Genomic DNA, 24,168 nt, shown 5'->3' with positions numbered 1-24,168 from the left:
GTGTAGATGGGTGAGAAAAAATATATTTAATCCATTTTGAATTCAGGCTGTAACACAACAAAATGTGGATTAAGTCAAGGGGTATGAATACATTCTGAAGGCACTGTATCTGCACATATGTGACGTATTACGCAATTCTCTGGGAACACTTTTGGCTCGTGAGTGCTACTTTCAGAACTACTGGCAAAAAAGTATACAAAAGTACAGAAGAATCTCTAATGTTTAACTATTTTTTTTTCTCTGAAAAATATAGTATTTTATAAATTAAATAATGTTGCATATTGCATTTACAACACAACAGTACAACAACAAATCAAAATACCCCCAAAATAACTTGAAACATATGTTTTAAATGCAATATATTTTTATTACTATTCTAAAGAAATTAAATTACAAACAGAAAATGGAAGTATTCAAAGGTGGCAGTCTCCATGTGATCTCATTTGGAGATGTAATATCTGCAGCTTTTATTCAATATCACTTGGTTTAAGAAGTAGTCCTCAGTCTTAATTGACGCAAACCTCAGTGAGCCCAGACTGTGTGTAGCAGGGCTTCTCGGTTGCCTCGTAGTTGGATGCCTCAGCATTGTCAGATACAACTTTGGCTAGCTTGGTGTCGAATGGGTTCAATGCCACCTGGATGGCAGGCTCAGAGTCAGGCACAAGGAAGTTATCTGGGATGCTAGGCAGAGGCGGCTCACACTCTCTCAGGCTGACAGCACTCTTTCCAGGTCTCTTTTCCGACTCAGATTTGTCCTTAGTGGAGATGAACTCCTTTGACTTCTGCAACTCTTTTGCAGAATCGTCAGAAATGGGGGCACACTGTGGTGTGGATGATGCTTGTTTCAAACCAAACCGTGAAGAGATGCTCTCCCGAACTCTGGATGCCAGTGTCTGTGGTTCAGCGGTGGCTGGTTCCCTTTTCTTCAACCTGGCAGTGGCAATAGCATCAGATCGCCTTCTAGCCTCCTTGGAGATTCTCACAGCATCATAGAGAACCACTATTACGATGAAGCCATAGAAAACGAGCCCCAAAATCAGGTTCACCTTCACAAGTGGCTCGGAGTAAGAAGGGTCAGTCAATATGTTGACTCTGGGTTTGATCTTCAGGGTGCTCTTCTGAGCTTTTGGAGCTGGAGCCTGAAGATTTTCTTTGAAGACGTTGTTGTCACCTTGCAATGCTTTTTGCTTGTAATCCTGTAGATAAGGAATAAGTTTCTCCACAATCATCTGTGGGACTTTAGCTTTACCTGGGAAAGTATCATCTTTCATCCTCTGAAGTTGTTCCAGCATCTGGTCCACTTGCACCATTTTGGTCCATTTTGCAACATTGGGGATGTCCTGAACAGGGTGGTCCTTCACTGGCATCAAAGGCCTGTGCTCTGGAACAGAAATCAGGGGCTCTACAAGCTCTGAGGGCTCTTTAGAATTTTTTGAGGAATATCCTTTTGTCAACTGGCCCACGTTACCTGGAGAAGAATCGTCTTTCACCCGTAAACTCTCAAGTTGTTCCAGCAATGACTTAAAATTGGTCTCTTTTGTAGCATCAGGGTTGTTCTGAACAGAGTGGTCCTTCACTGGCATCAACGGCTTGTGCTCTGGAACAGAAATCAGGGGCTCTACAAAGTCCGGGGGGTCTTTGACATTTTTTGAGGAATATCCTTTTGTCAACTGGCCCACATTACCTGGAGAAGAATAGTCTTTCACCCGTAAACTATCAACTTGTTCTTTTGTAGCATCAGGGTTGTTCAGAATAGGGTGGTCCTTCACTGGCATCAAAGTCTTGTGCTCTGAAGACACCAACACATTTGCAGCAACAGGCGAAAGGAGACAGAAAATAACAACCAACAATAACATCTTCATGTTGCACAGCCCACCCTTCTGGGAGAGCTGTGCCATTTTGATTAAAGAAATCGTCTTTCAAAAGTAGGCAGTACAAATTACAAGTCAAACTACTAGTTGGCTAGCTGTGCTTTGTAAAAGTGAATTGGGTTTACTGTTCACTGTCAAACATACACAAGATATGGACCCAACATGATGTAATAGAAGAATCTGATTATAACATCACGAGTTCCAGAATGTTGTAACCTGCTCCTCATTGTATTCATTAATTCAGATAATTCATTAATTTTTCTCTTTGGTTACATTTGGCAATTAGTTTGACGTGCAGTCCCTGTCCCTAAACTGCTTTCTCCTACGACTTTGGCAAATGCCCCCGTGACCTACAGCTCCTCATATATTATTATTATTATTATTATTATATACTACCAGGTCATGGTAGTATCTACACTGGTGCTGGTGCTTGCGATGACCCAGCTAATTATGAGCTTTCTGACCCAGGGAGTGAGACACTTTTTGGCCTTCCTCATGGCCCGCACTGCCCCCCTGGAAACCAAATGTTTAAAGACATGGCACTTTGGTGACTAAGAAAGTATGTTTTAAACCTCTCACTTTGGGCTGGATGCTTCAATGTCTAGTTCATACATGCATAATCTGAGGGAAGAATTACTTTTCAGAGAGAGAGAGAGAGAGAGAGAGAGAGAGAGAGAGAGAGAGAGAGAGAGAGAGAGAGAGAGAGAGAGAGGACTTGTTGCACATACAGTGCCTTCAGAAAGTATTCACACCCCTGACTTTTGCCACATTTTGTTGTGTTACAACCTGAATTTAAAATTTATTAAATTGAGATGTTGTGTCACTGGCCTACACACAATACCTCATAATGTCAAAGTGGAATTATGTTTTTCAAATTTTTTACAAATTAATAACAAATGAAAAGTTGAAATGTCTTGAGTCACTAAGTATTCAACCCCTTTGTTATGGCAAGCCTAAATAAGTTCAGGAGTAAACGTTTGCTTAACAAGCCACATAATAAGTTGCATGGACTCTGTGTGCAATACTAGTGTTTAACATGATTTTTTGAATTACTACCTCATCTCTGTACCCAACACATACAATTATCAGTAAGGTACCTCAGTCGAGCAGTGAATTTCAAACACAGATTCAACCACAAAGACCAGGGAGGTTTTCCAATGCCTCGCAAAGAAGGGCACCTATTGGTAGATGGGTAAAAATTGAAAAAGCAGACATTGAATATCCTTTTGAGCGTGGTGAAGTTATCAATGACACTTTGGATGGTGTATCAATACACCCAGTCACTACAAAGATACAGGCGTCCTTCCTAACTCAGTTGCTGGAGAGGAAGGAAACCGCTGAGGGATTTCACCATGAGGCCAATGGTGACTTAAAAACAGTTACAGAGTTTAATGGCTGTGATGGAGGATGGATCAACAACATTGTAGTTACTCCACAATACTAACCTAATTGACAGATTGAAAAGAAGGAAGCCTGACAGAATAAAAAATATTCCAAAACATACATCCTGTTTGCAACAAGGCACTAAAGTAATACTGCAAAAAATGTGGCAAAGCAATTCACTTTTTGTCCTGAATACAAAGCGTTATATTTGGGGGAAATCCAATACAACAAATTACTGAGTACCACTCTTCATATTTTCAAGCATAGTGAAGCGTTATATTTGGGGGAAATCCAATACAACAAATTACTGAGTACCACTCTTCATATTTTCAAGCATAGTGGTGGCTGCATCATGTTATGTGTATGCTTGTAATCGTTAAGGACTGGGGAGTTTTGCAGGATAAAAAAGAAAGGGAATGGAGCTAAGCACAGGCAAGATCCTAGACAAAAACCTGGTTCAGTCTGCTTTCCACCAGACACTGGGAGATTAATTCACCTTTCAGCAGGACAATAACCTACAACACAAAGCCAAATCTACACTGGAGTTTCTTACCAAGAAGACAGTGAATGTTCCTGAGTGGCCGAGTTACAGTTTTGACTTAAATCTGCTTGAAAACCTATGGCAAGGAACGGTGTTTCCTCCGACACATTGGTGCGGCTGGCTTCCGGGTTAAGTGGGCGGGTGTTAAGGAGCGCGGTTTGGTGGGTCACGTTTCGGAGGACACATTACTCGACCGTCGCCTCTCCCGAGCCCGTTGGGGAGTTGCAGCAATGAGACAAGATTGTAATTGGATCGCAATTGGATATCACGAAATTGGGGAGAAAAAGGGGGTAATTTTTTTTACAAATAAAATAAGAAATATGGCAAGACTTAAATGGTTGTCTAGCAATGATCAACAATCAATTTGACAGAGCATGAAGATTTTTTAAAATAATAATGTGCAAATATCATACAATCGAGGTGTGCAAAGCTCTTAGAGGCTTACCTAGAAAGACTCACACCTGTAATTGCTGCCAAAGGTGATTATATATAATAATATAATATAATATGCCATTTAGCAGACGCTTTTATCCAAAGCGACTTACAGTCGTGCGTGCATACATTTTTGTGTATGGGTGGTCCCGGGGATCGAACCCACTACCCTGGCGTTACAAGCGCCGTGCTCTACCAGCTGAGCTACAGAGGACCACTATAACATGTATTGACTCAGGGGTGTGAATACTTATGCAAATTAGATATTTCTGTATGTTGTGTAGATGGGTGAGAAAAAATCTATTTAATCCATTTTGAATTCAGGCTGTAACACAACAAAATGTGGATTAAGTCAAGGGGTATGAATACATTCTGAAGGCACTGTATCTGCACATATGTGACGTAGTTGTCACACCCTGGTTCTGGGGACTCTATATGTTGAGCCAGGGTGTGTAGATTCTATGTGTTTTGTGTTCTATGTTAATTATCTAGTTGTTCTATTTCTATGTTGGCCAGAGTGGTTCTCAATCAGAGGCAACGAGTGTCAGCTGTTGCTGGTTGTTTCTGATTGGGAACCACATTTAGACAGGCTGTTTTCCCACAGTAGTTGTGGGATCTTGTTCCGTGTTGGTTGTGTTATACCTAGGACGTCACGTTATCGTTTGTTGTTTTGTTTATCGTGTTATCACTATTGATAATAAAGTATGTTTGCATTTCACACTGCACCTTGGTCCTCCTCCTTCGACGATCGTGACAGAAGATCCCACCATACCAGGACCAAGCAGCGTGTCCAGGAACACACGCAGGAGGTAACTCTAGTGGATGTCCTCCTCGGTTGGGGGCAGATTACGGAGGAGGAGGCCGTCCGGTATCGGAAGGCTATGAAGGGGGAGACCCAGGCAGGAGAGGAGCAACGGCGTCAACAGTGTTGTCGGCGGACGGACGAGAGGCAACCCCAAAATATTTTTAGGAGGGGGGCACACGGCATGGGCGACGGGGCAGCAGGAGGCAGCTACAGGGCGTATTGGGAGGTTAGGTGAGGAGGCCACCAGGTTAAGGGGGGCTATTGGTCCAGAGGGAGCAGGAGTTAGTGGTTCAGAGGGAGGAGCTACTGGAGGCGATAAGGGAGAAGGAGAAAGTAGAGGCACGGCGAGAGGAACTGTGTAGGCAGCTGAGGGAGCGGAGGGTTATGAAGAAACCCAGTCCCGCTCCTCACACCAAGCAAGTGGTGTGTGTCACCAGTCCGGTCCGGCCCGTTCCTGCTCCCCGCACTAAGTTGATGGTGCGCGTCGCCAGCCCGGCCCGGCCTGTTCCTGCCCCTCGCACCAAGCCTACGGTGCGCGTCGCCAGCCCGGCCCGGCCTGTTCCTGCTCCTCGCACCAAGCCTACGGTGCGCGTCGCCAGCCCGGCCCGGCCTGTTCCTGCCCCTCGCACCAAGCCTACGGTGCGCGTCGCCAGCCCGGCCTGTTCCTGCTCCCCGCACCAAGCTAATGGTGCGCGTCGCCAGCCCGGCCCGGCCTGTTCCTGCCCCTCGCACCAAGCCTACGGTGCGCGTCGCCAGCCCGGCCCGGCCTGTTCCTGCTCCCCGCACCAAGCTAATGGTGCGCGTCTCCAGCCTGGTACGGCCCGTTCCTGCCCGTCGCACCAAGCCTAAGGTGCGCGTCGCCAGCCCGGCCCGGCCTGTTCCTGCTCCTCGCACCAAGCCTACGGTGCGCGTCGCCAGCCCGGCCCGGCCTGTTCCTGCTCCCCGCACCAAGCTAATGGTGCGCTTCGCCAGCCCGGCCCGGCCCTGCCCCTCGCACTAAGCCTACGGTGCGCGTCGCCAGCCCGGCCCGTTCCTGCTCCCCGCACCAAGCTAATGGTGCGCGTCGCCAGCCCGGCCCGGCCTGTTCCTGCCCCTCGCACCAAGCCTACGGTGCGCGTCGCCAGCTCGGCCCGGCCTGTTCCTGCTCCCCGCACCAAGCTAATGGTGCGCGTCGCCAGCCCGGCCCGGCCAGTTCCTGCTCCCCGCACCAAGCCTACGGTGCGCGTCGCCAGCCCGGCCCGGCCTGTTCCTGCCACTTGCACTAAGCCAGGGGTGCGAGTCGTCAGCCCGGTACGGCCTGTTCCTGCTCCACGCACGAAGCCAGGGGTGCGCATCGTCAGCCCGGTACGGCCCGTTACTGCTCCATGCACCAAGCCTGGGGTGCGCATCGTCAGCCCGGTCCGGCCCGTTCCTGCTCCACGCACCAAGCCAGGGGTGCGCGTCGTCAGTCCGGCACAACCCGTGCCTGGGTCACCGGTGCCTGGTCAGGTACCGGTCAGCTGCTCCACACCGGAGCCTAAGCAATCCGCTCCTACGATGTCCAGTCCAGCTCCAGCCAGCGGGGCCAGACCGGACCAGGGGCGCTACGGGGGGATTGTTGGAGGGTGGTGGTCAAGCCCGGAGCCGGAACCGCCTCCGAGGAGGAATGCCCACCCAGCCCTCCCCTGTTTTGTTTATTTTTAGGCGCGGTCGCAGTCCGCGCCTTTGGGGGGGGGGTACTGTCACACCCTGGTTCTGGGGACTCTATATGTTGAGCCAGGGTGTGTAGATTCTATGTGTTTTGTGTTCTATGTTAATTATCTAGTTGTTCTATTTCTATGTTGGCCAGAGTGGTTCTCAATCAGAGGCAACGAGTGTCAGCTGTTGCTGGTTGTCTCTGATTGGGAACCACATTTAGACAGGCTGTTTTCCCACAGTAGTTGTGGGATCTTGTTCCGTGTTGGTTGTATTATACCTAGGACGTCACGTTATCGTTTGTTGTTTTGTTTATCGTGTTATCACTATTGATAATAAAGTATGTTTGCATGTCACGCTGCACCTTGGTCCTCCTCCTTCGACGATCGTGACAGTAGTACGCAAATCTCGGGGAACACTTTTGGCTCGTGAGTGCTACTTTCAGAACTACTGGCAAAAAGTATAAAAAAGTACAGAAGAATCTCTTTAATGTTTAACTATTTTTTTTCTCTGAAAAATATATTATTTTATCAATTAAATAATGTTGCATATTGCATTTACAACACAACAGTACAACAACAAATCAAAATACCCCAAAAATAACTTGAAACATATGTTTTAAATGCAATATATTTTTATTACTATTCTAAAGACATTAAATTACAAACAGAAAATGGAAGTCTTCAAAGGTGGCAGTCTCCATGTGATCTCATTTGGAGATTTAATATCTGCAGCTTTTATTCAATATCACTTGGTTTAAGAAGTAGTCCTCAGTCTTAATTGACGCAAACCTCAGTGAGCCCAGACTGTGTGTAGCAGGGCTTCTCGGTTGCCTCGTAGTTGGATGCCTCAGCATTTTCAGATACAACTTTCGCTAGCTTAGTTTCGAATGGGTTCAATGCCACCTGGATGGCAGGCTCAGAGTCAGGCACAAGGAAGTTATCTGGGATGCTAGGCAGAGGCGGCTCACACTCTCTCAGGCTGACAGCACTCTTTCCAGGTCTCTTTTCCGACTCAGATTTGTCCTTAGTGGAGATGAACTCCTTTGACTTCTGCAACTCTTTTGCAGAATCGTCAGAAATGGGGGCACACTGTGGTGTGGATGATGCTTGTTTCAAACCAAACCGTGAAGAGATGCTCTCCCTGGATGCCAGTGTCTGTGGTTCAGCGGTGGCTGGTTCCCTCTTCTTCAACCTGGCAGTGGCAATAGCATCAGATCGCCTTCTAGCCTCCTTGGAGATTCTCACAGCATCATAGAGAACCACTATTACGATGAAGCCATAGAAAACGAGCCCCAAAATCAGGTTCACCTTCACAAGTGGCTCGGAGTAAGAAGGGTCAGTCAATATGTTGACTCTGGGTTTGATCTTCAGGGTGCTCTTCTGAGCTTTTGGAGCTGGAGCCTGAAGATTTTCTTTGAAGACGTTGTTGTCACCTTGCAATGCTTTTTGCTTGTAAGCCTGTAGATAAGGAATACGTTTCTCCACAATCATCTGTGGGACTTTAGCTTTACCTGGGAAAGTATCATCTTTCATCCTCTGAAGTTGTTCCAGCATCTGGTCCACTTGCACCATTTTGGTCCATTTTGCAACATTGGGGATGTCCTGAACAGGGTGGTCCTTCACTGGCATCAAAGGCTTGTGCTCTGGAACAGAAATCAGGGGCTCTACAAGCTCCGAGGGCTCTTTGACATTTTTTGAGGAATATCCTTTTGTCAACTGGCCCACGTTACCTGGAGAAGAATCGTCTTTCACCCGTAAACTCTCAAGTTGTTCCAGCAATGACTTAAAATTGGTCTCCTTTGTAGCATCAGGGTTGTTCTGAACAGAGTGGTCCTTCACTGGCATCAACGGCTTGTGCTCTGGAACAGAAATCAGGGGCTCTACAAAGTCCGGGGGGTCTTTGACATTTTTTGAGGAATATCCTTTTGTCAACTGGCCCACGTTACCTGGAGAAGAATCGTCTTTCACCCGTAAACTATCAACTTGTTCTTTTGTAGCATCAGGGTTGTTCAGAATAGGGTGGTCCTTCACTGGCATCAAAGTCATGTGCTCTGAAGACACCAACACATTTGCAGCAACAGGCGAAAGGAGACAGAAAATAACAGCCAACAATAACATCTTCATGTTGCACAGCCCACCCTTCTGGGAGAGCTGTGCCATTTTGATTAAAGAAATTGTCTTTCAAAAGTAGGCAGTACAAATTACAAGTCAAACTACTAGTTGGCTAGCTGTGCTTTGTAAAAGTGAATTGGTTTACTGTTCACTGTCAAACATACACAAGATATGGACCCAACATGATGTAATAGAAGAATCTGATTATAACATCACGAGTTCCAGAATGTTGTAACCTGCTCCTCATTGTATTCATTAATTCAGATAATTCATTAATTCATCTCTTTGGATACATTTGGCAATTAGTTTGACGTGCAGTCCCTGTCTCTAAACTGCTTTCTCCTACGACTTTGGCAAATGCCCCCGTGACCTACAGCTCCTCATATACTACCAGGTCATGGTAGTATCTACACTGGTGCTGGTGCTTGCGATGACCCAGCTAATTATGAGCTTTCTGACCCAGGGAGTGAGACACTTTTTGGCCTTCCTCATGGCCCGCACTGCCCCCCTGGAAACCAAATGTTTAAAGACATGGTACTTTGGTGGCTAAGAAAGTATTTTTAAACCTCTCACTTTGGGCTGGATGCTTCAATGTCTAGTTCATACATGCATAATCTGAGGGAAGAATTACTGTTGAGAGAGAGAGAGAGAGAGAGAGAGAGAGAGAGAGAGAGAGAGAGAGAGAGAGAGAGAGAGAGAGAGAGAGAGGGACTTGTTGCACATACAGTGCCTTCAGAAAGTATTCACACCCCTGACTTTTGCCACATTTTGTTGTGTTACAGCCTGAATTTAAAATGTATTAAATTGAGATTTTGTGTCACTGGCCTACACACAATACCTCATAATGTCAAAGTGGAATTATGTTTTTCAAATTTTTTACAAATTAATAACAAATGAAAAGTTGAAATGTCGTGAGTCACTAAGTATTCAACCCCTTTGTTATGGCAAGCCTAAATAAGTTCAGGAGTAAACGTTTGCTTAACAAGCCACATAATAAGTTGCATGGACTCTGTGTGCAATAATAGTGTTTAACATGATTTTTGAATTACTACCTCATCTCTGTACCCAACACATACAATTATCAGTAAGGTACCTCAGTCGAGCAGTGAATTTCAAACACAGATTCAACCACAAAGACCAGGGAGGTTTTCCAATGCCTCGCAAAGAAGGGCACCTATTGGTAGATGGGTAAAAATTGAAAAAGCAGACATTGAATATCCTTTTGAGCGTGGTGAATTATCAATGACACTTTGGATGGTGTATCAATACACCCAGTCACTACAAAGATACAGGCGTCCTTCCTAACTCAATTGCTGGAGAGGAAGGAAACCGCTCAGGGATTTCACCATGAGGCCAATGGTGACTTAAAAACAGTTACAGAGTTCAATGGCTGTGATGGAGGATGGATCAACAACATTGTAGTTACTCCACAATACTAACCTAATTGACAGATGATTGAAAAGAAGGAAGCCTGTACAGAATAAAAAATATTCCAAAACACACATCCTGTTTGCAACAAGGCACTAAAGTAATACTGCAAAAAATGTGGCAAAGCAATTCACTTTTTGTCCTGAATACAAAGCGTTATATTTGGGGGAAATCCAATACAACAAATTACTGAGTACCACTCTTCATATTTTCAAGCATAGTGAAGCGTTATATTTGGGGGAAATCCAATACAACAAATTCCTGAGTACCACTCTTCATATTTTCAAGCATAGTGGTGGCTGCATCATGTTATGTGTATGCTTGTAATCGTTAAGGACTGGGGAGTTTTGCAGGATAAAAAGAAAGGGAATGGAGCTAAGCACAGGCAAGATCCTAGACAAAAACCTGGTTCAGTCTGCTTTCCACCAGACACTGGGAGATTAATTCACCTTTCAGCAGGACAATAACCTACAACACAAGGCCAAATCTACACTGGAGTTTCTTACCAAGAAGTCAGTGAATGTTCCTGAGTGGCCGAGTTACAGTTTTGACTTAAATCTGCTTGAAAACCTATGGCAAGGAACGGTGTTTCCTCCGACACATTGGTGCGGCTGGCTTCCGGGTTAAGTGGGCGGGTGTTAAGGAGCGCGGTTTGGTGGGTCACGTTTCGGAGGACACCATTTTTATTTTATTTTTTAATTTTTTATTTCACCTTTATTTAACCAGGTAAGCCAGTTGAGAACAGGTTCTCATTTACAACTGCGACCTGGCCAAGATAAAGCAAAGCAGTGCAATAAAAACAACACAGAGTTACATATGGGGTAAAAAACATAAAGTCAAAAATACAACAGAAAAATATATATACAGTGTGTGCAAATGTAGCAAGTTATGGAGGTAAGGCAATAAATAGGCTATAGTGCAAAATAATTACAATAGTATTAACACTGGAATGCTAGATGTGCAAGAGATTATGTGCAAATAGAGATACTGGGGTGCAAAAGAGCTAAATAAATAACAATATAGGGATGAGGTAGTTGGGTGGGCTAATTTCAGATGGGCTGTGTACAGGTGCAGTGATCGGTAAGGTGCTCTGACAAATGATGCTTAAAGTTATTGAGGGAGATAAGAGTCTCCAGCTTCAGAGATTTTTGCAATTCGTTCCAGTCATTGGCAGCAGAGAACTGGAAGGAATGGCGGCCAAAGGAGGTGTTGGCTTTGGGAATGACCAGTGAGATATACCTGCTGGAGCGCAGACTACGGGTGGGTGCTGCTATGGTGACCAATGAGCTAAGATAAGGCGGGGATTTGCCTAGCAGTGATTTATAGATGGCCTGGAGCCAGTGGGTCTGACGACGAACATGTAGTGAGGACCAGCCAACAAGAGCGTACAGGTCACAGTGGTGGGTAGTGTATGGGGCTTTGGAGACAAAACGGATGGCACTGTGATTGACTACATCCAATTTGCTGAGTAGAGTGTTGGAGGCTATTTTGTAAATGACATCGCCGAAGTCAAGGATCGGTAGGATAGTCAGTTTTACGAGGGCATGTTTGGCAGCATGAGTGAAGGAGGCTTTGTTGCGAAATAGGAAGCCGATTCTAGATTTAACTTTGGATTGGAGATTCTTTATGTGAGTCTGGAAGTTGAGTTTACAGTCTAACCAGACACCTAGGTATTTGTAGTTGTCCACATACTCTAGTTCAGACCCGTCGAGAGTGGTGATTCTAGTCGGGTGGGCGGGTGCCAGCAGCGTTCGATTGAAAAGCATGCATTTAGTTTTACTAGTGTTTAAGAGCAGTTGGAGGCTACTGAAGGATTGTTGTATGGCATTGAAGCTCGTTTGGAGGTTTGTTAACACAGTGTCCAATGAAGGGCCAGATGTATACAAAATGGTGTCGTCTGCGTAGAGGTGGATCTGAGAGTCACCAGCAGCAAGAGCGACATCATTGATATACACGGAGAAAAGTGTCGGCCCAAGAATTGAACCCTGTGGCACCCCCATAGAGACTGCCATAGGTCCAGACAACAGGCCCTCCGATTTGACACACTGAACTCTATCTGAGAAGTAGTTGGTGAACCAGGCGAGGCAGTCATTTGAGAAACCAAGGCTATTTAGTCTGCTATATTTAGGCTACATTACTCGACCGTCGCCTCTCCCGAGCCCATTGGGGAGTTGCAGCAATGAGACAAGATTGTAATTGGATCGCAATTGGATATCACGAAATTGGGGAGAAAAAGGGGGTAATTTTTTTAAACAAATAAAATAAGAAATATGGCAAGACTTAAATGGTTGTCTAGCAATGATCAACAATCAATTTGACAGAGCTTGAAGATTTTTTTAAATAATAATGTGCAAATATCGTACAATCGAGGTGTGCAAAGCTCTTAGAGGCTTACCTAGAAAGACTCACACCTGTAATTGCTGCCAAATGTGATTATAACATGTATTGACTCAGGGGTGTGAATACTTATGCAAATTAGATATTTCTGTATGTTGTGTAGATAGTGAGAAAAAATCTATTTAATCCATTTTGAATTCAGGCTGTAACACAACAAAATGTGGATTAAGTCAAGGGGTATGAATACATTCTGAAGGCACTGTATCTGCACATATGTGACGTAGTACGCAATTCTCGGGGAACACTTTTGGCTCGTGAGTGCTACTTTCAGAACTACTGGCAAAAAAGTATACAAAAGTACAGAAGAATCTCTTTAATGTTTAATTATTTTTTTTCTCTGAAAAATATATTATTTTATCAATTAAATAATGTTGCATATTGCATTTACAACACAACAGTACAACAACAAATCAAAATACCCCAAAAATAACTTGAAACATATGTTTTAAATGCAATGTATTTTTATTACTATTCTAAAGACATTAAATTATAAACAAACAATGGAAGTCTTCAAAGGTGGCAGTCTCCATGTGATCTCATTTGGAGATTTAATATCTGCAGCTTTTATTCAATATCACTTGGTTTAAGAAGTAGTCCTCAGTCTTAATTGACGCAAACCTCAGTGAGCCAAGCAGTGGCAATAGCATCAGATCGCCTTCTAGCCTCCTTGGAGATTCTCACAGCCTCATAGAGAACCACTATTACGATGAAGCTATAGAAAACGGGCCCCAAAATCAGGTTCACCTTCACAAGTGGCTCGGAGTAAGAAGGGTCAGTCAATATGTTGACTCTGGGTTTGATCTTCAGGGTGCTCTTCAGCAATGACTTAAAATTGGTCTCTTTTGTAGCATCAGGGTTGTTCTGAACAGAGTGGTCCTTCACTGGCATCAACGGCTTGTGCTCTGGAACATAATTCAGGGGCAGGGACTCATCAAAGTCCGGGTGGTCTATGACATTTTTTGAGGAATATCCTTTTGTCAACAGGCCCACGTTACCTGGAGAAGAATCGTCTTTCACCCGTAAACTCGCAAGTTGTTCCAGCAATGACTTAAAATTGGTCTCTTTTGTAGCATCAGGGTTGTTCTGAACAGAGTGGTCCTTCACTGGCATCAATGGCTTGTGCTCTGGAACATAATTCAGGGGCAGGGACTCATCAAAGTCCGGGTGGTCTATGACATTTTTTGAGGAATATCCTTTTGTCAACTGGCCCACGTTACCTGGAGAAGAATCGTCTTTCACCCGTAAACTCGCAAGTTGTTCCAGCAATGACTTAAAATTGGTCTCTTTTGTAGCATCAGGGTTGTTCTGAACAGAGTGGTCCTTCACTGGCATCAATGGCTTGTGCTCTGGAACATAATTCAGGGGCAGGGACTCATCAAAGTCCGGGTGGTCTATGACATTTTTGAGGAATATCCTTTTGTCAACAGGCCCACGTTACCTGGAGAAGAATCGTCTTTCACCCGTAAACTCGCAAGTTGTTCCAGCAATGACTTAAAATTGGTCTCTTTTGTAGCATCAGGGTTGTTCTGAACAGAGTGGTCCTTCACTGGCATCAATGGCTTGTGCTCTGGAACATAATTCAGGGGCAGGGACTCATCAAAGTCCGGGTGGTCTATGACATTTTTTGAGGAATATCCTTTTGTCAACTGGCCCACGTTACCTGGAGAAGAATCGTCTTTCACCCGTAAACTCGCAAGTTGTTCCAGCAATGACTTAAAATTGGTCTCTTTTGTAGCATCAGGGTTGTTCTGAACAGAGTGGTCCTTCACTGGCATCAATGGCTTGTGCTCTGGAACATAATTCAGGGGCAGGGACTCATCAAAGTCCGGGTGGTCTATGACATTTTTTGAGGAATATCCTTTTGTCAACTGGCCCACGTTACCTGGAGAAGAATCGTCTTTCACCCGTAAACTCGCAAGTTGTTCCAGCAATGACTTAAAATTGGTCTCTTTTGTAGCATCAGGGTTGTTCAGAATAGGGTGGTCCTTCACTGGCATCAAAGTCTTGTGCTCTGAAGACACCAACACATTTGCAGCAACAAACGATAGGAGACAGAAAATAACAGCCAACAATAACATCTTCATGTTGCACAGCCCACCCTTCTGGGAGAGCTGTGCCATTTTGATTAAAGAAATCGTCTTTCAAAAGTAGGCAGTACAAATTACAAGTCAAACTACTAGTTGGCTAGCTGTGCTTTGTAAAAGTGAATTGGGTTTACTGTTCACTGTCAAACATACACAAGATATGGACCCAACATGATGTAATAGAAGAATCGATTATGACATCACAACTAGCAGAATGTTTATAGTGGGACTGTCATGAAACATAATATTATATGGACCCAGTATGTTACAAGAGTTCTAGAATGTTGACAGTGGACAATCAACAACTCTGTAACCTGCTCTTCATTTTATTCATTAATTCATTATAATTAATTAATTCATTTATTTATATGGATACATTTGGCAATATGTTTGATGCGCAGTCCCTGTCCCTTAACTGGGGCGGGTCTCACGTCCGACATGCTTTTTCAGACAACTTTGGCAAACGCCCCCGTGACCTACAGCTCCTCATATACTACCAGGTCATGGTAGTATCTACACTGGTGCTGGTGCTTGCGATGACCTAGCTCATTATGAGCTTTCTGACCCGGGGAGTGAGACACTTTTGGGCCTTGCTCGTGGCCCGCACCGCCCCCCTCAGGGAGAGGTTCTGCAGGCTTCTCTACCGCCTCACCGGCCGAAAGAGGAGAGGGAAAATGATGTGGGCTCCACAACTGTTTAGCAAAAAAATAAAATAATAATAATTGAGTTAATAAAGCCGCATACAAACATGGTCTCTTTTTTGCTTTCTTGAGTAAGGCAGCTCCAAAATGCAGGTGTTTCAGCCTAGCTCAGTGCTTTCTGTGGTGGTGGGGCAGCCAACGGAAAATATGGAGCGTAGGGGTTGGTAATGTTTTCTAGTTGCGCCTTGATTGGCTCAGTGTTCTGTCACTCATGGGGACACTACGTCACCGCAAACTCTACGGAGAGAGCTCGAAAATTCAAGCCCCTTGGGTGCTGCCATAGAGTTACATTAGAAGTGCCCATCCAGGCCTCCCGAGTAGCGCAGTGGTCTAAGGCACTGCATCGCAGTGCTAGCTGTGCCACTAGAGATCCTGGTTTGAGTCCAGGCTCTGTCGCAGCCGGCCGCGACCGGGAGACCCATGGGGCGGCGCACAATTGGCCCAGCGTCGTCCAGGTTAGGGGAGGGTTTGGCCGGCAGGGGTATTCTTGTCCCATCGCACACTAGCGACTCCTGTGGCGGGCCGGGCGCAGTGCATGCTGACACGGTCGCCAGGTGTATGCTGTTCCCTCCGACACATTGGTGCGACTGGCTTCCAGCTTCCTGAGGACGCACGGCTCTCGAACTTCGCCTCTCCCGAGTGCGTACGGGAGAGGCGAAGGGACAATTGGATACCACAAAAAAGGGGGTAAAATAATAAAATAAAATAAAAAGAAGATAAATTGGACAGATAAAATCACGTTATATCTACCGTAGCTTTGATTGGACTGATCATGTCAACATCATACTTTCAAAATCTTAGCTAGCAGTCATCATCATGAATCTACTGGCAAATCCTTTTCGATCCTTGTAATATGAAGATCAATTATGAACAGAAATGATAGACAAAACATTATTGGACATAAACAGTACACAACAAGTTGGAAATCACAGTTATAGTCCAATGAATGTATTGTTTAGAGTTGTGTTGTGTAGTGGTTTTGCTGGCATGCAACAAATATTTTCTATTTATTTTTTCCCCACCAAGATTTACATGCTAAAATCGCCACTGCATAAATAACCATACCGGTTTACATTCACATTAGCCAGGAGAAATCACAGATGCTTCCAATGCTTCACCAGGCCAATGCTTCACCAGGCCAGAGATCATTCAGGAGATGGACATGGACAGTCGACCCGCCTGAAGAACACCCTGATGCTGTTGCTGCTGTGAATACCACTCAGGCCAAAGTGAACAGCACCAAAGGCCAGTAAATAGAGAGCCGGCACCGCAAGTACAGGCACTGCTGAGGCCTGATAGTCAGTCAGGGGTGTGGATTGCTCTAAATGAGGACACATCGTTGAGCAACATGACATTATATATTATTGGGTAATCACAATTATGATTTTGCACTTGAGCAATACAAAATGTTTTACCTGTCATTGCAGTTTCCGTCGTTCTATTGAATTGAACGTTTAAAAATATCCAGATGATACAGTTTACAGCTGATAAGACGTCATGTTACAAGGCCCTACTCTGGGAAGTACTGGTAAATATAAAGGTAAATGGTGAACGACGATCAAGATACGGTGGCGCTCCACATAAGTGCTACTTACAGTACTACTACTACTAGCGTAGTAGGTGCATAAACGCTATTTGCAACACTGAGAGTACACAGTGCTTGTAAAAGCACTGTTTGTAAAATATAATGTGTTCTCAATGATTCACCTTTAAATAAATACCCTCCACTACATCCCTAGTCACTACATCCCTCCTGAGTGGCGCAGTGGTCTAAGGCACTGCATCGCAGTGCTAACTGTGCCACTAGAGATCCTGGTTCGAATCCAGGCTCTGTCGCAGCCGGCCGCGACCGGGAGACTCATGGGCGGCGCACAATTGGCCCAGCGTCGTCCAGGGTAGGGGAGGGAATGGCCGGCAGGGATGTAGCTCAGTTGATAGAGCATGGCGTTTGCAACGCCAGGGTTGTGGGTTTGATTCCCACGGGGGGCCAGTATAAAAAAATATGTATTCACTAACTGTAAGTCGCTCTGGATAAGAGCGTCTGCTAAATGACTAAAATGTAAAATGTAATGTAAATGTAGTCCTACAGTCATACAGTATAGAGGTAATTCACACTGAACACAGGAAAGAGGAACTTTGAAACAGGGACACTTCATTTCCAGTTGGACAACATCATGGAAGACATGGGGTCGCTCCCCACTCAATAATGGCTGGCTATTGTGAGGATAGACTTGTGCGGTCATAGCAAATATCTTGAATTATAAATGAGGGATAGAATTGGCTTAGGGGGTAGATTAATGGAGCCTTGCATGACCCTCTTTGGCGTGGTGTGTGCGTGTGTGTGTGTGTGTGTGTGTTCTAGCATTCTAGGAATGGGTTACTGAACAGTCTGAGGTCTATCAGTGAAAGTGAGTGAGTATGGAGGAGATGGATGCGTTTCCCATGGGGATGAGGCGGAGAAGCATCTAGGCCATTGATTTTCAATGTTCCCTGTGTTTTTAATGGGCACCACGACCAGGAGTAGATCAAGCCAACCAGACACACACACACACACCGACTACATAGCGCTTTTGAGTTTCATTTATCATTCTGTTGCTTTTAACTCTACCTACTCTCACTCACTTTTAGACTTGAGCATGAACCCAAGCTAGGTGTCCTTCTCTCTCATCTCATCTGGGCAGGCTTTCAAGAAGCCAACATCTGATAGAGGTCATAAAATCTCCTCATGAATTAATGAGAGCCTGTTGTGCCAATACCAGAGTGGGACTCCATTTCAATCTGAGAGAAATGCAACAGAGCATGGAGGTGGAGATCTACAGTCTATACTGTGTGGTTGTGTGTGTGAGAGAGAGAGAGAGAGAGAGAGAGAGAGAGAGAGAGAGAGAGAGAGAGAGAGAGAGAGAGAGAGAGAGAGAGAGAGAGAGAGAGAGAGAGAGAGAGAGAGAGAGAGAGAGAGAGAGAGAGAGAGAGAGAGAGAGAGAGAGAGAGAGAGAGAGAGAGAGAGAGAGAGAGAGAGTGTGAGTGTGAGTGAAAGAGACAGGGGGCAAGTGTTTGGTCATTGAGCGAGCGTGGGGATAAGTGTATGGTTAATTACTGCCACTGTTTCTGTCAGCAAGCAGGCGACTAGCTCGGGCTCCAGTGGAGTGGCTGGCCACTCTAGCCTCCCCTCCTTGTGTCTGTCTCCTTCACTTCCCAACCCCTAGTCTCTCTGCTTGACTTCTCCTCTCCTCTCATCTCTGTCTTTACTTAGTCTCCCTCCTCCTCTCCACTCCTCCACTCTTCTCCTCTCTACTTCTCTGCTACTCCTCCACTCTGAATTCTCTTCCGCGATTCCTCCTCCTTTCCTCGGTCTTCACGTCACTACTCCTCCTCTTCCTCCTCTACTCTATTCCTCAACTCCACTAGTCCCCGCCCTATCAGCTACACCCAGCCCACAGCTGCCTCTCTGGCTAATGAGCTATGAGAGGGATAGGGGGGGAGAGAGTGAAAGAGACAACGAGAGAGAGCGAGAGCAGGACAGGGGAGCTATCCTCATTAATTAATTTTCGACCTCACTCATTGTTAACACTCACTGCTTTTGTTCATCTGCTCACCTGCTGCCATGCAAAGCTAACACATTAGCGTGACAGGCTAGCACATCTATCCACTTCCATTCACATTTGCCTGGCTGGCTGTCTCTCACACATGCCTGTGTGTGAGCACACACACACAAAACAAAGAATATATTGCTAACAAACAGTGCAGGGATAGAATTAAACACTCCTGGGTATTGCAGGTAGGATGTCTATACCTCACAGGGTCACACACACAAACATGATCTCACAAATCCTGTTTATCTTTCAAATCCTATTGTTATGATACCTAACAATACACACACAAAGAGGCAAAGCGCTTCCTAGCAGAAAATAGCAGAAACAATGCTCCACACACACACACACATGCACACACACACATGCACACACACACACACTGCCCTGTCTACATGCGCCGAGTCGCTAACCCTCATTTAGCCAGTTAGCAACAAAAGACAGGTGCCAGGGGACTGATGCTATTGTAGTGTGAGTGGGAGCAAATACACCTGTCCAATGAGATATACCCAGATTAGAACCTGCCTCTTCCGAACAACAAACAATTTATACAACTAATTGGAGGCTAGGTAGGGTCAGAGGTGGGTCATATAGTACCTTCCTTCTGTATAGGTGGGAGAAATCCACTTAGCCACATCTGCTTTCACTTTCACCAAGTCGGCCTCTCATCTGTTTCCCATTGATTTGTTTTGTATAGGCGGCTCCCTAGGGCCCCCAAAGAAATGTCTGGAGTTGCCAGGGCCATCTTCTGAAGTTGTGATTTAAACCAATTGAGGCCATTTTCTTTTAGGCTTGGGGCAAGTATAGTTCAGTATAGGATCACTGGTAGGAGAAAACATTGAGACAGTTGTCTGAGATAACTTGTTATCCACAACAGTGTTTTAAAAGCCAGCCGAATAGCACCTGGGTGGTTGAAATGGTTGTTGTTGAAATGCAGTTAGACATTTCAGCAACACCCATTTCAGTGAGCTCTCTAACTGCATTTTAACAACAACCATTACCACCAAGCAGTATCTAAACAAGCACACACGCTTCTTGCTCTTAAGGCTTTAGCTGGTCTGTCTGTCTTCATTGTCAACGTCTTGTCACTCTAGTGAGTGTGAAAACATGTTTAGAGGCGTTGTTGTTACATAAGAGGAAAAAGATGGGACAGTCACAGGGACTAGTGCCACGTTCAGGTGCTAGTCGGAACTTCCTATTTCACAGTTGTGATGTTGGAAATACAACTTCCCTTCATTCATGTGCTTTTTGGTCGGAACAATTCTTCAACCAATAAGATTTTAGCTAGCTTGATAAAGCTTGCTAACATTGCTAATAATACAGTTAGATAGCTTGCTTAACATTGACAATATGGTCAGACTAGCTACATTATCCATATTGATAAGGTTGTAATTGTCAAAAACAGATTTGTTGTCATCTTTTGGTTGAAAAGGTCAGTGGTGAAACTTCACAATGTGGGTAACAAAATGTTATCTGATCTGACTTGGAGGGTCATCCCAGCTAACTATTCTATGGAGAGAGAACGTTTTTGTAATGTTACCCGTCTTTCAATGAGAAACTCATTTTAATGAAATCAGACAAGTGTGTAACTGTTGCCAAATAATGACATTAACACATATTGCTAAGAATGGGACAGTAGGATAACTGCTCTAGCGGGTCTCGAACCCAGGCCACTAGCACCAATGACAAACAACCTAACCACTGTCCCAATAAGGGATATCTCTACAGTATGTGCTTATTGGACCAGTATAGTTAGGCCCTGTCCAGAAGAAACCCTAACCCCTCCTCCCTAGGCACTTGTGTAGATCTGAAACAACTTGATAGGTGTAAGCAATAGAGTGAATGCACTTTGAAGTAAATCTCAGCTCTGTTAAAAGTACACTCAAGAAAATTCACTGAACAAAAATATAAATGCAACATATAAAGTGATGGTTCCATGTTTCATGAGCTGGAGAAAAAATAAACAGAAATGTTCCATACGCACAAAAAGCTTATTTCTCTCAAATGTTGTGCACTCATTTGTTTACATCCCTGTTAGTGAGCATTTCTCCTTTGCCAAGATAATCCATCCACCTGACAGGTGTGACAAATCAAGAAGCTGATTAAACAGCATGATCATTACACAGGTGCACCTTGCGCTGTGGACAATAAAAGGCCACTTTAAAATGTGCAGTTGTTTCACACAACACAATGCCACAGATGTCTCAAGTTGTGAGGGGGCGTGCAATTGGCATGCTGACTGCAAGAATGTCCATCAGAGCTGTTGCCAGATAATTTAATGTTCATTTCTCTATCATAAGCGTAGTTTTAGAGAATTTGGCAGTACGTCCAACCGGCCTCACAACCGCAGACCACGTGTAACCACGCCAGCCCAGGACCTCCACATCCGGCTTCTTCACCTGCAGGATCGTCTGAGGAGGGGTGAGGGTGCTGATTAGTATTTATGTCTGTAATAAAGCTATTTTGTGGGGGGAAACTAATTCTGATTCGCTGGGTCTGGCTCCCCAGTGGGTGGGCCTATGCCCAACCATGGCTGCACCCCTGCCCAGTCATGTGAAATCCATTGATTAGGGCCTAATGAATTTCTTTCAATTGACTGATTTCCTTATATGAACTGTAACTCAGTAAAATCTTTGAAATTGTTGCATGTTGCGTTTATATTTTTGCTCTGTATATTTTATTGATCATAGTGATTCAGGACTATCATTAAAACAGGTTAATTTGCCCCACCAACATTGGACAACTATACAGAAAGCCATTAAATTGCTGAAATAAGTAAATAAAATCAATGAGAGAATAGTCAGATTAATTACTGATACCTTACACAGACATGTTGGCGTAACATGAATATCAGAATATCATGAACCGAGAGGTTGTGAGTCCAAATCCCAGGTGAGGTCATGTTGAATAATAATTACTGATTAATTGAACAAGCACAATGTAATCATGTATGTCAAAGTGTGTCAAATATGTAAATTGAAAAAACACTGTCTTAAAAGCACTGTGTGTGTGAGTATCCCTAACCTTGCCAACAGACAAAGAGCTGTGAATGGATCAGTGGTTCACCTATCAGGGCCTTGATTGGCTTGGCAACAGTAACATGATGTGTAATGATTTTTTTGGGGGGGACACAAACGTTTTGGACACATTCCCATGAAACATATATTATGTTCTGAGAACATGGCAACTATATTCTGTGTAGGTTTGGTGGGACATTGATGGAATATTATTTTAACCCTCCCAAAACTGGACAAATTAATTTTCTTGAAACGCTCCCATAAAACATGTCTATGACATTAATATCTTATATTCTGAGAACATGGCAACCATGTTCTGTGTATGTTTGGTAGGACGTTAATGGAATATTCTCCTAACCCACAGAAAACTGGACACATTGATGTTCTTGCAACGTTCGCATGAAACGTGTCTAGAACATTAATACCTTCAGTTCTGAGAACATGGTTACCCGTTCTGGGTAAGTTCTATTTTACATTAAGGGAATGGTCTCTTGGAAAAATTCCTTGCACATCAAGGGAACATTCCTATGAAAACGTTAGTTAATGACCTAATGAGACTCTTAAGGGAACGTTCTCTAAATTTGTGGGAACGTTTGTTGTTAGCTGGGATTCAAGTGAAATTTCCCACTGGGAACTAGGCTTTCTGATAACTCCGATTGCACGTGAAAGCGGCAATCCCTCAAAAAGACAAATTGGTGCAATAAAATACCAGGTCAACTGTGCAGGAGGCCTAAAGGCTAGACATTCAATATGTACTCAACTGTCAAAGGAAGTAACAAAAAATGTCCAAGAAAGGTAGCCTCCCTCGAAAATATGTAATTTCTGTGCGTAGTTTTGTGGGCAAAAACCACAAATTGCTGTGCGTAATTTGTTGGGAAAATCCAGAATTATAATCCGAATAAATATAATTAATTTGAACGTGCCTGGATTTTGTTGAATGCTCAAAACTGTCCCATCTTTGCCAATTTCTTCACCTTGAACGGAGCCTCCCAGACTAAAAGAGACTTGGCTCACTGCCCACATTACTTGTGCAAGTTGTGACATCTTCGAGTCCAAGTGTCAACATTTATTTATTAAATTAGTCCCGCTTGAAGCCACAGTCCTTACCTGATGTGTCCCACATGTTCAGCTCAATCCTCTGTTTCTCGATCTCGAAACTGGCCGTGTAGTTCTCGAAGACAGTAGGGACATAATTCTGAAAAGAAACATTTCAAATGGCACAATGAAAACCTATATCTGCCCAATGATTCAAAATGATACCATGTTCCATTCCTACTCATCTCGGCGGATAAAGTCTGGTCTAGACCTATTCCTCTATCACATATCACATGTAGGCTATGTGCATATGGCATGCACCAGATGAATTCTGAGCCAATTCTAAAACACACATGACCAGCTAGAATGTATAGGGCTAAGGCAAAATTTGTGTCATTAATTAAAAAGATGTGCCATAGATTGAGGCTATTGATCCTAGGCTATAGACAGGATCTCAAGCCTAAAAACTTTAGAATCCTTTAATTGTTATAACATAATTTATGGAGAAGGCTGACAAATATTTTTAAAAATTAAAATAATGACTTATTTATTACAATCGGTCAAACTTCGTAATACAACCGCCATAACTTACCTCTGGGTACGAGTCTTTGGCGAAGACATGAAGTAATGCCGTTTTATTATATGAGGAACTGCTCGCAATCCACTCAATGGCCTTTGGACACTGTGAATGATGACCCACTGACGGGAGAGGTTGTGTTTTCTCTAGCAGGAGGTAAGCTTGGCTTCTTATATGGTGTTGAGTAAAGCTTAAACCATGTATTTACATTGTAGGTAGGTATTGTAGTTAGGTATTATAGGTAGTTTACTCAGGTAGTTATTGTAGGTAATTATTGTAGGTAAGGACTGTATTCGGCGGACCCCGGCGAAGCACGAGGCTAGCTTACCCACTACTTGGACCAACAAAGCTAGCTAGCTAGCGGGTAGCTACCGGTAACTTTTAGCAACTTTTAGCAACTGTGGTTAGCTGTTTCCAATGTTATTTCACGCTTAAGAGTGCCTGTAATTGAGCCAGCTAGCTGCCACCTTCAGCTGTTTTTCTAACCTCATTATCATTAACGTTAGGTGGTTGGTAGCTGCT

At 44.2% G+C, this 24,168-nt stretch overlaps 3 protein-coding genes and 1 long non-coding RNA gene across 8 annotated transcripts; all 4 read right to left on the bottom strand.

Moving 5' to 3' along the window:
• Positions 1–413: 413 nt before the first annotated feature.
• Positions 414–2,143, bottom strand: LOC123484356. Of its 2 annotated transcripts, none has more exons than XM_045214593.1 (2): positions 1,685–2,143; positions 414–1,597 (listed from the first exon to the last, which is right to left on the bottom strand). In XM_045214593.1, the coding sequence occupies exons 1-2, from the start codon at positions 1,896–1,898 to the stop codon at positions 507–509; spliced, it is 1,305 nt and encodes a 434-aa protein (XP_045070528.1). In that variant the 5' UTR covers positions 1,899–2,143; the 3' UTR covers positions 414–506. The 2 variants fall into 2 exon arrangements, with proteins under 2 accessions (XP_045070528.1, XP_045070527.1); XM_045214592.1 differs by having other exon boundaries at positions 414–1,381; positions 1,469–2,142.
• Positions 2,144–7,360: 5,217 nt separating this feature from the next.
• LOC123484357 lies at positions 7,361–8,933 on the bottom strand. The gene is made up of 2 exons (XM_045214594.1): positions 8,655–8,933; positions 7,361–8,567 (listed from the first exon to the last, which is right to left on the bottom strand). Exons 1-2 carry the CDS (start codon positions 8,866–8,868, stop codon positions 7,483–7,485), a joined length of 1,299 nt encoding a protein of 432 aa, XP_045070529.1. The 5' UTR covers positions 8,869–8,933; the 3' UTR covers positions 7,361–7,482.
• Positions 8,934–13,088: 4,155 nt separating this feature from the next.
• LOC123484355 lies at positions 13,089–14,927 on the bottom strand. 4 transcript variants are annotated; one of them, XM_045214590.1, is made up of 3 exons: positions 14,084–14,927; positions 13,863–13,991; positions 13,089–13,769 (listed from the first exon to the last, which is right to left on the bottom strand). In XM_045214590.1, the coding sequence occupies exons 1-3, from the start codon at positions 14,763–14,765 to the stop codon at positions 13,249–13,251; spliced, it is 1,332 nt and encodes a 443-aa protein (XP_045070525.1). In that variant the 5' UTR covers positions 14,766–14,927; the 3' UTR covers positions 13,089–13,248. The 4 variants fall into 4 exon arrangements, with proteins under 4 accessions (XP_045070525.1, XP_045070524.1, XP_045070526.1 ...); XM_045214589.1 differs by having other exon boundaries at positions 13,089–13,991; positions 14,084–14,212; positions 14,306–14,927; XM_045214591.1 differs by having other exon boundaries at positions 13,089–13,991; positions 14,084–14,434; positions 14,528–14,927.
• Positions 14,928–21,389: 6,462 nt separating this feature from the next.
• LOC123484364 lies at positions 21,390–23,706 on the bottom strand. Its single transcript, XR_006658500.1, has 3 exons — positions 23,662–23,706; positions 23,142–23,229; positions 21,390–21,428 (listed from the first exon to the last, which is right to left on the bottom strand). It is a non-coding gene; the product is annotated as an uncharacterized LOC123484364 (long non-coding RNA).
• Positions 23,707–24,168: the final 462 nt, after the last annotated feature.

This window comes from Coregonus clupeaformis, unplaced genomic scaffold (genome assembly GCF_020615455.1).
Source record: "Coregonus clupeaformis isolate EN_2021a unplaced genomic scaffold, ASM2061545v1 scaf0282, whole genome shotgun sequence".
In the NCBI taxonomy this organism is placed as follows: domain Eukaryota; kingdom Metazoa; phylum Chordata; class Actinopteri; order Salmoniformes; family Salmonidae; genus Coregonus; species Coregonus clupeaformis.
This window is presented reverse-complemented; position numbering and strand designations above follow the sequence as displayed.